Source organism: Falco peregrinus, chromosome 14 (assembly GCF_023634155.1).
Source record: "Falco peregrinus isolate bFalPer1 chromosome 14, bFalPer1.pri, whole genome shotgun sequence".
In the NCBI taxonomy this organism is placed as follows: Eukaryota; Metazoa; Chordata; class Aves; order Falconiformes; family Falconidae; genus Falco; species Falco peregrinus.
The window spans coordinates 24,524,629-24,538,449 of record NC_073734.1 but is presented as its reverse complement, the minus strand read 5'-3'; the positions used below and the strand labels follow the sequence as shown (position 1 = coordinate 24,538,449).

At 42.1% G+C, this 13,821-nt stretch overlaps 1 protein-coding gene across 2 annotated transcripts in view; it reads right to left on the bottom strand.

Moving 5' to 3' along the window:
• Positions 1-13,821, bottom strand: part of RSPRY1 (ring finger and SPRY domain containing 1) — a 39,158-nt gene that overhangs the window by 24,422 nt on the left and 915 nt on the right. Inside the window, exons 2-4 of one of the 2 annotated variants that reach the window (XM_055819110.1) lie at positions 9,328-9,444; positions 3,040-3,228; positions 377-874 (exon numbers count right to left, since the gene is read on the bottom strand). In XM_055819110.1, coding sequence (XP_055675085.1) covers positions 377-723 — 347 coding nt within the window. In that variant the 5' untranslated portion in view covers positions 724-874; positions 3,040-3,228; positions 9,328-9,444. The remainder of the gene's footprint in view (positions 1-376; positions 875-3,039; positions 3,229-9,327; positions 9,445-13,821) is intronic. The other variant, XM_055819111.1, reaches the window with a different exon arrangement.

Below are 13,821 nucleotides of genomic sequence, written 5' to 3'. Positions count from 1 at the left end.
CAGCCTGAAAACAGAAAGCTTGCACAACAACCAATTTTTAGGGCACGAATTCCCACCCTCTGGAGCATTCATTGTTTCCTAACTGCGTATCTATGCCAGGTAAGAAATACTGAGCAAACTCCTCATCCCACCTGCATGGCCCTACACGCAGGTAACTGTGAGAAAGCTCCTCAGCTTCTGGAACAGTCTGTACCTGGGCACTCAGGAGCTACTTCTGTTACCTAGGGAAGGCGCTCCTCTCCTAAGCCTCCAGATGAAAACACGCGGCTGCTTCAGGGAGGGTCAGGCGCAGATCGGTGAGAGGATGGAGCCACAGTTTGAGAGAAGACAAGAACATTTTCATTCATGTTGAATTATTCCTTGAGGAGGTACTTACTTATCTACTAACGTCCGAATTACAGCCAGTGTGTCAAGTACTAGCCCATCCACATTCTGTTTTTTCCTCCTTGGTTCGTGAGGCCCTCGACCCCTCCTGGGTGGACGGACAGGGTCCCTTGGGTGGCTTCTTGCTTCAGATACACGTACTCTACTGTTCTCCGTATGCCGACTCTGAGATTCCACGTTGTCCTCTGCTCCACTGTCATCGCGGCAAACACATGAGTTTCCCATATTGCTAGCCCCCAAGGCTCCCAGTAAACGGGGAATGTGGTGCTCTAGAGTCAACAGTAAACCTCGAAAAAGGCTTCTGCTAGCATAGAACACAACCAAAGCAACTACAATCATCTAGAAAGTTTTGAGAGTAATGTTTGTGTGATCCTGAATTGGGACTTTTTTTGCATTATAAGTGTTGCTACCAGCTGGAATGAACAGGAAGTAGGAGACTTAGTTTCCGATATAATCTGTTAAAATACACATCGGTCATCCAGAAGGAGGTCTGAAAAAGCAAACCCAAAACAAAGAGTCAGTGTTACTACTTTTAAAAAATATCAGCCTAATCAGAACAATTTAGTAAACAGAATCAGTCCTGGTGGATAAAGCACCTAGGAAACAGAAGGCTTGTCTCGTACCTGAAGTCTATTGCAGGGAGGGGGAAAGGAAGAGGAAGTTCACTGGTAGCTCTTGCCCACACACGGTTCCTTTCCACACTACCTATTATTTCCTTTTCTTCCATGGTTTTTGGATGCAGAGGACCAACTTTGTCCTTAAATCTAGCACACTGCCACCCTTGAGGTACTAAGTGTTAACGAACCAGGTTCATTTGTTCTTTACCCTTTACAGAGACATACTGCTTAGGCCACCCAAATAAAGGTTGCACATTTAGAATTCTCATTTTGCATCAGGAATATTTAGTGTAGTGACTCTACAACATAGCTAAAATTGTGAAGAACTAGTCTTACAGTTATGGCCCATCTCAACACATACAATTAGATTTAACAGTGAACTGTTTAGTCCATCTGTGCGTAAACACATCATTTTAGAACGTGCCTACATCAACTGGATTCTCACCCAAAAAGGCACCAAGTACCGACTCTGAAATAAACAGGAATGCCAGACACCGTTTTAATGCCTACGAATTTAACTGAGATTTTGGAAGGGGTGTTTTCTGTGAGGGTTGTATGCTTGTTGACATCTAGTGTCAAACCAATCTTCCCTTTCTGGGAACAAAGACTAATTCAACCATTCTTTTGTTCTTAATTCAAATGGTTCAGATCAAATACAGGCCCACTAGCAACTGACATTGTAAGGCAGTCCCTCCAAATCATTAAACTGACAGTGCTAGCAAGAACAAAAGGATTCAAAACTCCATTTCATTACAAGTTATTTTTCAAGCCATATGGTGTATTTCTATAGAACATTACATAAAGTCGCAGCTAAAATAAAGCCCTCCAAAAGACATCATTTCACTACTTATTTATTCTGGCATGCTTGAAGTAAATAAGTAACTTCTAAGACTAAATGCATGTGATTAAGAATCAACTGTAACATTTAAGCTAGAAGTTATGGTGAATATCCTGAATATTATGGTGAATAACAGGTTATTACTATTCTACAATTATTAAATGGTCTATTTAACAGTGGACATGTAGCACCATAAAATTAAGAGAAAGTCAAAGGCAGTTCCCACCTTTCAAATATGAAAGGGCTCCTACCATCGGAGCCAACTGGCAAAGGTGCAACTGCTGTCTGCCATTTGGGACAAGATCACAACAACATTATTTGGGAAGCCAGACGCCAGTCACATGAGCAAGTCCCTGGATGTACAGTTGTCACTGGAAAAGCACTGCAAACTGTCACAGACCCTTCTATAGTTTGAAGTACGTTATCTTTCAGCACACTGAAAAGTTCAGTACTAAGAAATTAACTGAAGGCTAACTAGGAAAAAAACTCTTGAGGAATATTAATTGCAAAAAAAAAAATACAAGATCTTGACTTCTCATCAGAAATTCCTAAACTACAGATCATTAAAAGGGTTTCAGCATCACAACATGCTTGCCTTACTCTCCAAGCTATTTGACCACCACAAGAAGTGGGACACCAGGGTCAGGAGTCCTCCCATCTGAGCCAACACAGCTGTTTTCTCAGTCAGCAAGTAATAAGTAGATGTGCGGGTGCCCATACAGATTGCATGGATCTTAAACAGAATTGTGTAAGGACACAACTGGTTCAAATAACTTTAAATGGTTGCAGGGTGTGTGGGGGTGTGCACACATTTCTTTTTACTTTTTAAAAAGAGCTAGTTAACATTAGCTGCAAAGCCTGTCTTCCTAAGGAAAAAACAGGCATGACTTTATGAATCTAGATCATTTAAGGGCATTTTAGTAATATAATACTAAGATGTAGAACCGTTACAGATTTAGAATACAGAAAACTGATACAGATTTGCGCTGTTCTGTAACTTACAAAAACATTAACACAGTGAATCTACTTTGCCAAAACGAGTAAGGAAAAGCTGTAATTTAGGGATTAGCAACGAGCAAGAACCTACCTAAGAAAACAAAAATAGATATAAATTAAGATTAAAACTGATTATTGAAACCTAGGTTTTTCTGGTTGACAACTTAAAGCATGATTGAAAACACGTGATGATGATTAACTCACCCTCAAGTATGTTTGGTTCAGCAACAGCTGGGCTTGCTCTCAAAGCGCTGTAACGGCACTGGACTGTACTTCTTCGGGGCATAGACGCAGTTCTATCCAGAACAGCAGAACTCTATAAGCCTTTACTGTGGGCAGTGAGTTATTTCGGCTGACTCTGCTTTCACTTTTAGGAACTACGCTGAAGAGTCCCTGAAGACAGATGGAAAGAGAAAGCACAATTCACTTGGAAACTGCCTCTAAGGTAGATGTATTCCACCTCCTCCCTAGACCTGCCATGACATCAAGCCATGCTGTTATTTTCAGCTACGTGCAGTTTTTATGGGGGAAAAGTCTCTCAAGGCTTCAAAAACCAGCTTGTCACCTAGTAGGTTTAGGACTAGACACAGCTACAGGAAATCCAATCTGTTTTTACAGCCTTGCTATTCTACACACCACAGCACCCAGTGTAGAGCGGTGACCAACTCCTCCCCTCAAATCACTGCTCACAGGATAAAGATGGGAACCAATATCATCTGCTCCAGATCACCCTCAAACAGGGACAGCAGAAAATAAAGCCAAGTACACTATAAAAGTTGAGTAGATAAAGGGAAGAGAGAAATGACAGGATAAACTCCCTTTATTTAGTGAAGAGCCAAGTTTGACAGCATTTGTTTGGCTGTTGCTTACCATCATGTACAAGGAATTCATTGTCAAGCCTCAAACAAACTGAAAGGCTAAATAATTAGGAACTTAAGGTAGAAGAAGAGATTGCTACAGATCCGCCTCATAAACCAGTTTGCCTGGATAGAGTACGCATGCATGAAAAGAGAGGTTCTGAAGTGCAAAGGAAAAGCTTTTTAAGAAGTCTTTTAAAACAGTGATGTACTAGATGGTATTTGAGCGACTTTATCATTAGGCTGCTGGTGGCCACCCCAACTCCCACACTCCTACTGCTGAAGCAAAGAGGACAGACACCTCAAACTTCAGGCCAGCTGCAGGATGGAACAGGGAAATAAGAGCAGAGAAGGGAGGTGCAAGTGACAGTGAACCATTCTGTTTCTGTTCAGAGACCTCTGTGACACAACCAACACACAAAATCAAAAGCTTTTAGCACATCATGAAAAATTACTTACATCGTTTCAATAAGAGGTACCAACCCCTGCATACAGAAATGAAAAGTTTTTAACTTCAAGCTTAATTTTTACAAATCCCTGCTCTCAACAAAACCTAGAGACAAAAATACAGGTGTTTTTAATTCCAAAAATACTTAAAAGTCTACTTGCAAATATTGTGGGAGTAAAAGAGAAAGGAGGTTTTTGAAGACTTTGCCTAAAAGAAAAAAAATTCAAGGAGCAAAATAAGAACATCACAACAGCAGTACTGAGATAGGCCAAGATATGCCTCTTGTCCTACCTGGCATCAGATACTTAAAGCTGGGCATAAGAGCAAGTATACAACAACCCACAAACAGGCTCTTTCCTGGTGCACTCACCACAGAGTCAGTAGCTCAGTCTCCCGAGACAAAGGCCACATGTTTGTTTTGCTGTTAAAACACAGCTAAGGCAAAGAACTAATCTTTCATAATCCATTTAAATTCTTTTTCAGTAGTTACACAGCTAAGAGTCTCTACAACTGCTTTTAAGATTTAGCAGTCTTCCATTACAAGGCCATGACCAATTGTTAACCAAAGCGTACTAATTTTCTTAAAAATTATGCTATTGGAGAATTTAGCTTGTGACTTTCACCTTTTGTGTTTTAGTATCATAACACTCCTTAACCCAAATACATTGTGAGCCAACAGCTAAGATTCACCTGACCAACAGCACAAGAATAAAGGTAAGTTTCCCTGAAAGGCTGCTGGAACAGAAACCTATTGCCTCCTGCAAGGGCTACAGCAACATCATGCAAACACCATTTTCTTAAACAATTAGTGCAAGTCGAAGTGAAACTGAGTCTTCAGATGAAGCAACCCTGCACGAAAATACCAGCAACAGCTAAGCCACTGGACAGAAAGAAAACAGGTTCTCCATGTTAAAAGATGTGACCCCTTTCCCCACAATTATTGTCATTCATACACACTGCAGTGTCAGAAAACTTCATCCCATCAGTTTAGCACTTGCCCAAGGAATATGCTTTGACACATTTTAGAAGTGGTAACAAGACTATGAAACCCGTTCACAACAGCAGCAAGATTTACAGAAGTGATGGTATTTTAATAAAAGTAAAATAAAAATGTTATTTCAAAGCTTGACCTCACATTTTTAAGTGCAAGAAGTGGTAAAGGCAGCAGCCAGTACCTGCTTTTCAACAGGCAGGGTCATCCATTCACTCTGAATTCTGATCATCAGATGTTGCTTTGGGATGCAGGACTACAAGTTGCCAACCACACAGAATAAAAACTTACATTTTGATCATAACTCACCCTGAACAGACAGCGTGGGAACAGCAGAGAATGCCAGTGCCCAGCACCTCTTTTACACCAGAGTGCATCTGCGGGATACCAGCTGAACAGCCATCCCGGCACATTTTGCCCTAAACGAAGCAGTTTGAGCCAGACACCTCCTCTGCACAGGAGAAAAGTGGCCTCCGGGGCAGCTCTGGAGCCCTGCCCGCCGCAGCCCTGCCTCTGCACACCTCCAGCAGCCATCGCCACCAGCACAGCAAAGTGACTGCTCGCCGGGCAGGCTCAAGCACGTGCATGGATGCACAAAGGAGTTGCAAGCTGCACACACTGACCAACCTGCCGCAGCTGGAAGTCGAACTGGAAAAGATGAAATCATCATCCACTGAAACAACTGCTACTTGAGTGGATTTGCACCTGCCTGGCAGCATGGATGCCCAGCCTACCCAGAAGAAGCCTCCTCTTGATCATCGCACAGCGCGCGCCAATGGAAAAGTCAGCTCCCCGTGGCATTAGGCTCATTTTCTCTGCAATACGCAGCCCAGAGTTGGTGATTCATCCCCTCAGATATTTGGTTACAGCCAACCATAATACTGCCTTATGATGGAAAATCCCTCTCCTTTCCATGAAGCTGAGCGCATCACCAAGCAAACAAAAAAAAAAAACCCTCATGCACAAAACCGAGAGCGTTTCAGCTGCCAGTTATCACTTTTCCAGCTTCTGCCACAGTTACAAGAGTAAGACCAGCGATTTCTGCTCTCAAGAACAGAGTACCACAAGAGCTCAGTCAGCAAACCACACAGGAGACAGCTTTTCAAATGCAAAACAGAGTTTTGGGCAGCAGCTTCCTATTAAGGAGACAAAATAATTAGAAATATTTCCTCAGCATTTCTTTCCCAAAGAAGTGATGTTCCTAAAAAGGAAGAGCTGGAAATACTTGTGATGCCAGTTGGATGAAAAATGTCAAACTACCACAAGAAGGAAACACAGCTATGAATTGCTGCAAGATAATGAACTTCAATACGGGAGTAAAACACGGAAGAAGCCTGTTTGCAACTACAGGCTTTTACAACATGGAGAGGATATGAGCTTTGAAATGATTGGGTAGGTGATGAAAACCAAGACCTCCCACTAAGTTAAGTCTCAATTTCATGTTAATTGTATCTGAAGGAGATCGCACTGAGTTCCGTGGTCAACCTCTTAACTCTTAGATTTGTACAGCTAAAAAGAAAGAGCTGCTTGGCATCCAGTGTGGCTACCATGCAGCACAGGCACTAAGTAGACCACAGGCTTCACGAGTGAGTAAATGCCATGCTGGTTCTTTTGCACGTAGTAAGCAAACATCATATTGTGTAATCTGAAGCAAACCCTTAATTCAATTCTATTTTTAAATAAAAATATCCCATAGGGTTAAGACTAGTGTCAAAACTCAAAGGGAAACAGCATTTACCGGCATGCAGTGTGTAGCCATCTGCAGGACAAAGCCATTGCCACCATCATGTGCTTTCTTGCTGTAGTAAGAGCACCCTAAACTGACCTTGAGCACACTTGTTTCACAGAAAGCAAAAGAGACCCATCAAGTCTCAAAACCTTCCAGCTTCTGCCCAAGTGGTTGTCAGCAAAAACCCCCAGGGTTGTGCAGAGCTTATGCAAACAGTTGGGCTCTAACCCTGCAGCCTTCTCTAAGCAGTCCCAGCTCTGACAGAAACATGGAGAGTCAAAGTTGAACAAGAGATCAGATCCTTGATGTGACAGTAATCAAAGGAGAAAGAAGCAGCGGACACTAACTACCACCACAGTAGCTTCTTTTCCTGTAGACTCACTGTGAAAGTCAGATTTTTTTAGTCGCCTGTACATTGAACTACATTGTCTTTTTCCTTCCCTTAGATCTGTTTTTTTAAACCGGTACAGACACACTAAAACTGCAACAGGGATTTAAAGTTAACTTTCTCACCCAAGCTAGCGTCTCCGAAGTAGGCCTAATAAAGAAACCCCACCCCCACCCTGGTTTTCCCTTGCCTCTGGATACAGAGACACCAGTGCTCAGGGCTCCTCTGGCATCACACCGTTCTGCTACCACTCCTTCCGAAAGGGAAACTGAAGCATCTACTACCACCTAAGCTTCCCCATCAAGCTGATACCAATCACGCTTCCCATCCTTATCTCCCTAAACTGTACATCTCTTTTCAGAGGTAAAGCCATAAGTCATGCTTTGAGGCAGATTAATACACTTCTGAGATAACGATCCTTTTAAAAGATAGTGGTATTTGACAGCTCCGGTGAAGTTGAACAAGAATTGCCTCCAGCAGGCTGACATGGCAAGGCAGGGCTGTACAAGCTCAGCAGTTGCCCAAGGAGCAGAGTACAACACATTGCCATAGAAGTGGCAGGATGATAAGGATAACGCCCTACAGATGGGCAGGGAACACTAACCCTACAAGCTGAAGGGATACAAGCACACGAAATAAAACCGATTAGTTATACCATATTAAGTTTTGGCACAGACATTCATTTAGTGTCTTATAAATAAATCCTTCAATTAATTCAAGTTAATCTTCCTTGCTGCCGTGAAAGTTAGAGATGCTACAAAAAAAATAATAAACAAGGTTGCTAAGTTTGGACAAAAAATATCAGGAGCTAAAGCTAAAAAAAAAAAAACCAACCCAAAAAAACAACAAAACCCCAAAACAATCCCTACATACACAAACCCAGAACAAGCACAGAACAGAGTGCTGGGAAGGAAGTGTAGACTCTTTAGGTACCAAGCAAACGTACAGAAGTGCAAAGAAACAACACAAAAGCATAATGTGGTAGGGTTTTTTTTAAAGATTTTTCAAGTAGATTTAATAATAGCCCATATCAGAAAGGGTAAGGCTTTACCTATATTATTAACCAGAAACCAATGAAAGAGTTGTCTTAAATTACAGGGAGATCAACTCCTTGTAGTAAACCGCAATAACACATACTTGGTTTAAAGCACCTTATACATTAACAAAATATAAACCACAAAAGCATTTTGAGGGTCAAGTCAAGACGTTGAGCAGCTCAGACAGTCACACAGCATAACCCTGCCACAGCAACTAGATCTAGGGCTAGCAGAGGCACCTGAGGAATTGCACCGTGGGCTACGGAAAGATGGATGCTACAAGCAGGGGCAGATACTTTCAGCAAAGCACCAGCACCAGCTCCATGTAACAGAACTGAAATCGTGACAACCCAGAGTTGTGATGTTTGTCTGTAAACTAATCTTAGCACTTTTGTTTCTTCAAAGTCAGAGCTGGGCTTGTTTTCAAAGGAAAGTCAGGTACAGAACTACTCCCTAGAAGGCAGAACAGTCTTCTGCTCTAGACCACAGAGATGAGCCCAGCTACCAGACAGCACAACTAAGCTATTATGAATGCATAAAATATGCTGAAAACAGTTTTGGATGCATGAAAGATTTTGATAACATTGCTGAAAAATTCAGCGATGCCTCAGTTGGAAGTCTGCATTGTCAGCTGTCTGACAACTGCCTCTGAGAGTGGAGCACAGAGCAGACAATGTCTAGACCCTCCTATTCTCAGCCTCACCAAATTTGTCACTCTATGACACAGGTTATCATCTCAAACATGAAAAACCTAACAGCACAGCAGGAAACAGGCTGAAGCAATTTCCAGTTCTTGATATTTCAAGCAGCATTGGAGGATGGCCCAATCTTTCAGTGGCCAAAGCTGAGAGCCAGTTTTGTGACCATCCTTGCCAACCACAGAAAGCCAGCAGCTCCTTGCTAGCCTAAGTTCAGGACTGTACCAGCAGAGCAGGAGATGACTTTATGGTTCTCTTTCCTCCTGTAAGTGGATACAGTGACAGCTACTCAAGAGACTGTCCTCCAAGTCAAATACAACATGTAGGTCACTAGGTTAGCAAACCTGCCTGAGAGGCACTCTCAGAAAGCACGATCCGTGATCTGTCTGGAGTTTCCAGAGCTGAAGTCTACAGAATTTTATGCACAGCCCTGGGCAGGTCACTGGAACCCCTTATCTCACCTATTAAAAAGAAAACAAAAAGAAACCCCATCACACAACTACCCAGCTTCATTTCTTCTCATTTGCCTCTTCACGTTCTGCCTTGAGGACTTTTTCTCTCTGCCCTGCTACAAGTCTGCCAGGAAAGGACACTGCAGGAGAAAGCCCGATGCACTAGATGTGGCTACCTACTCAACAAGTGCTTCTGTCAGCAGCGCAGCCATTGACTGACTCCAGGTCTCACACGTATACTGTTCCTACCACAGAGCTACAATATTTTTTTAATAGCATTTTAAGGTCTTAGCCTATATGACGAAACTGAGAGGAAGTTGGTCAATGGGTTTCAGAGCTCCCGCAACCAAGAAGGTGACAACCGACTACCAGAGAGACAACTCGGACAAGCACAGGAGGGTTAGGAAGCGGGACAAAAGACAAGCATGTATGTGTTTCACAAGGCAGTCTAAAAATGGTTTAAACAAGAGCAAGTACCCATTGTAGTTTGTTACAGCTGCACATCAAAAAAGGCAGAAAGCTTTCAAAAAACCTGTAATGATATCAGGACACAAGGTCACAGTCATCTGGGGCTTCTACTAAATACCTTTGTGAGAATTTCAGGAGAATTAAGTTTAAGCTGTTTTGATAATTACATTTAGAAACTACTTCACTAAATGTTACTCAGAGATAAAGCTATAGAGTGAAAGAAACTCACCCATTTTTCAATTTTATTTTTTAATCTTTCACTCCAGGACTGACTGACCAGAGTTTGAGTGCAAACACATCACTCTTCCTTTGCCATTAGGTAAATGTTTTTAAAAGCAGTGAAGAATTCTAACCTTTCTCCATGCCACCAGACAGCTTTGGTTTTTGGGTAGGGGGGTGGATGTGTGTTAAAAAAAAAAGGGCATCAGCATATCTGCTGGATTTTCTTTTTTCAATACCACTTTCTAGCACATCCCACTGTCTACAGGAAGGTATGAAATATGCATGAATAGTACAGCCTTCTGGCATGCAGTTCACCGGCTGTCCTCTAAGCTATATTAACATCAGTTTGTGCACATGCACTGAAGCAAGCAATCCAAAAAGCCACACCAATACTTCAAATCAAACTGTCCTCAAACCCATGTCCTTCTCCTTACATCCAGCAAAACACCAAGATACTCAGAAGCTTACAGCAAGAGTGAAATGTTTCCTATAGCAAAAAAGCCTTAGAAAGGGAGAAAAGTAACTACAGTTGGAAGTGGCTTGCATGCTTCGAGACCACTGCTTCTCCAAGGGGAGAGATGTACCAGGAAAAGGCTGGATTTCTTGTCACTGATGGCAACTCACCAAACCACCGCAAACATGAGGAGCAGTATCTCATCCCAGACTTTGAGCTGTCAGGTATCCCTACTGAATGGATAAAACCTATCAAATACACAAAGTTTCCATGGCAGAGTTGTGCTTCTAAAGCACAAGTTTGGCCTGTCAGTCATCCAACCTTATGAGTCACATGTGAACATTTGACTTGTATTAGACCTCAGCAACATAATAAGGAATAGAAAAGGCAACAGAGATCATGCTGGCACAGCCGCTGTCATGCCACCTTTACAGTCACCACATGCAAACCAGAAAGGAAAACGGACACATTGTCAGAACACAAGGAAATGCAAAGCACAAAGTGACACAACACAATTCTAATGAGATACCTGAAAGACAATGAACCCCAGCACAGCACCTCTGCCTGCACTTCTTTAAAGCAAGGAATAAATTCAAAGTCTAATGAGCAATCAAGCTCAAGAGAGGAGAAAAATAAATCCCAAACCCCAGCAGTTTAAAGTGCTGAACACAACACAGACAATGCAGCAGAACAGCACAAACTTCATCCCATTAGTTTGCCTTCAATTTACTGCAAGGTGAGAGCATTTTAGTTTGCTGCCTGTGTCAAGAGGGAAACTAACAGCGCACATGACAAACTCTGCTCCATTTTGTGAAGATGCCACCACTTATTGAAGTGACTTACAGAGACCAACAGTGGACATTTCAAAATATGGTAGGTACACTGTCAGCTAGGGGAGCTACTGATGTGAAAGGTAAGTTGAACAGAGAAGCCTAAAGAGTAACAGGCCAGTAAGCATTCCAAGACAAATCACCACCTTTATCACTAACTCATTGCTGACACTACTAAATATCTCCCTTTTATTCCTCAATTTTAACAAACAAGCCATAAGCTTGAGGAAAATGGATTTTGTAGTCACCTGATGGGCAGAGTATAAGAGATGTCTTACTTTATAGGAGGGAACAGAAATACTGCAAGTAATCTGTTTCAGCCCATCCATTAGGCTCACAGCAAGTGAAACATGCTGAGAGCCAAGACCTCTGATGTGAAAATACTGAAAATGCACCAAAGAGGAGCACTGAGAAGCTGTGCAGAAAACCATCACAGCCTTTCGAAGAGAAAAAAAGAGCATTAAGAACAGCACAGAACAAGGCAACAATGAGCCTAAGGGAGCCGCTGAGCAATCACCGAATTATGAGGCCAGCAAATAGGATACCAGTGGCTAGCATGAAACGTTGCCATCAAACTCCATGTGTAGGTGGCTGAAGGTAAAAGAAAAAGGGAAAATTTAAGACTTCAAGGAAACCAATAACCGTATGTATCTGGAAGCACACACAATTATCACAGCTGAAGATAAAGGAAGTGTGTGAACTAGCTGAATTAGATTTATCAGAAAACTAAGAGTAGGTAAATAACCCAGACTCAGCTAACAATCCGCAATAGCAATGACAGCAGCTGCGCAGAATGCAAAACACTGCATTAAAATATCCCAGAGGATCTTCCTACACAACTGATGGACAGCGCATGCTGAAAACTTTCAGTTCATAGGAGAATGTTTGCATGAAAAGGGGAGAAACAATGAGAAGCAACCACATAACTATAGTTGTGCTTCAAGCACCCAAAAAAGAACAGGCCAGGAGAAATACACAACCTATTCAGTCAGGCTTATAAATGGAAATACACAGCAGAGATCTGGGCACAAAGCAGTAACAGTAATGTAATGTGCTAAAGGAAGAGACACAGGAATGGGTGCCAGCAGGAGAAAGGACCTCTTTTGCTGAGTGGGCTTCAGCAGAGAACAAAGACACATACAAAAGCACTTGCAGAAGCATGGGCCAGATTTAGATCTAAGAACAGATCAATTCTTTGCATTTGGAAATCTTTGCAAAAGAAAAACCCATTTAACAGCATCCTAGACTCTTAAAATAATATTACAAGTTTTGAGAATGCACAGTCCTCCAGAAAACCATAGTTAAATTACAGGAGTTCAAGACAACACAAGATGCAAGGGAATATTTCAAACAGCTCATAGGCAATGAGAACATCCACTGTTAAAAGATTTGAATAGTTCAGCAGGAAAACAGCAAAAATTTTAATATGGAGAAGTAAACATGAAAACAGTCACAGTACACAGATGTATGTAGTTTTCCAGATGACAATAACATCACAGCACTGATGGATGTGCAGAGAATTACAAGTAAGGCACAACTGAACTGAGGACAAGCATAAGGTAAAAAAAACCCACCACAGCACCAAAACAAATACATGCATTCGCTTTGAGACAAAGGACAGAAAAATTAAAAACCTAAGGCAAAGCCAGTGCTAAGTGGGGAAAAAAAAAAAAAAGTCTTGCTTATATTGAAGACAACAAATACCAACACAGACATAAAAGGAAAAAACCCACCAAACACACCAGCATTCAGAAACACTGCAGTATATATAAGGTTGAGTAAATTTAGAAAAGGCAGCTCTTATGTCTGTGCTTGCCCATCAACCGAAGTTCCACTGTGTGAGAAATACTGACAAACACAGGCTCAGCACCCAAATGAACTCCCGGCTTGGGGTGGATACCAAGCAATTCTGAGCAAGATTTTGCAATAATGAAACAGAAAATGAAGAACAGGATGACTACAGTCATTCTTGGGACCTACACTAAGGCGTTACCCAGAAAGGACACTACCTACTGCTGCACCACAGAAGATGAGAAGGAGCAACATTAAAAAGAAAAAAAAAAAAAGGAAAAATGAAGATAGGCAAGAGAGAGAAAGTGATCAGCAAGGCAAAATCAAATAGCTTGAGAAAGAAATGCATGGTAGATATTAGCATAATACAAGCAGTGAGAAGACGTGCTCTCTAGGCACCGAACGGAGGGGAGCAACCCCGCAGTGCCACGGCGCTGCGAGGAAGGTGCCGCCGCCGCCTGCCCCGGTACACCCCAGGTAGGCACCCGCATTTGGTAGCTCGCCCCACGTCTTCGTATCTTCTGTGTAAGAGACAGAAAACTTACTCTGCAGAAGTATTTTTACATTGAGAGGGGCAAACAGTTTTGAGGATTCCGTCTTTTTACACAAATGGAACAACAC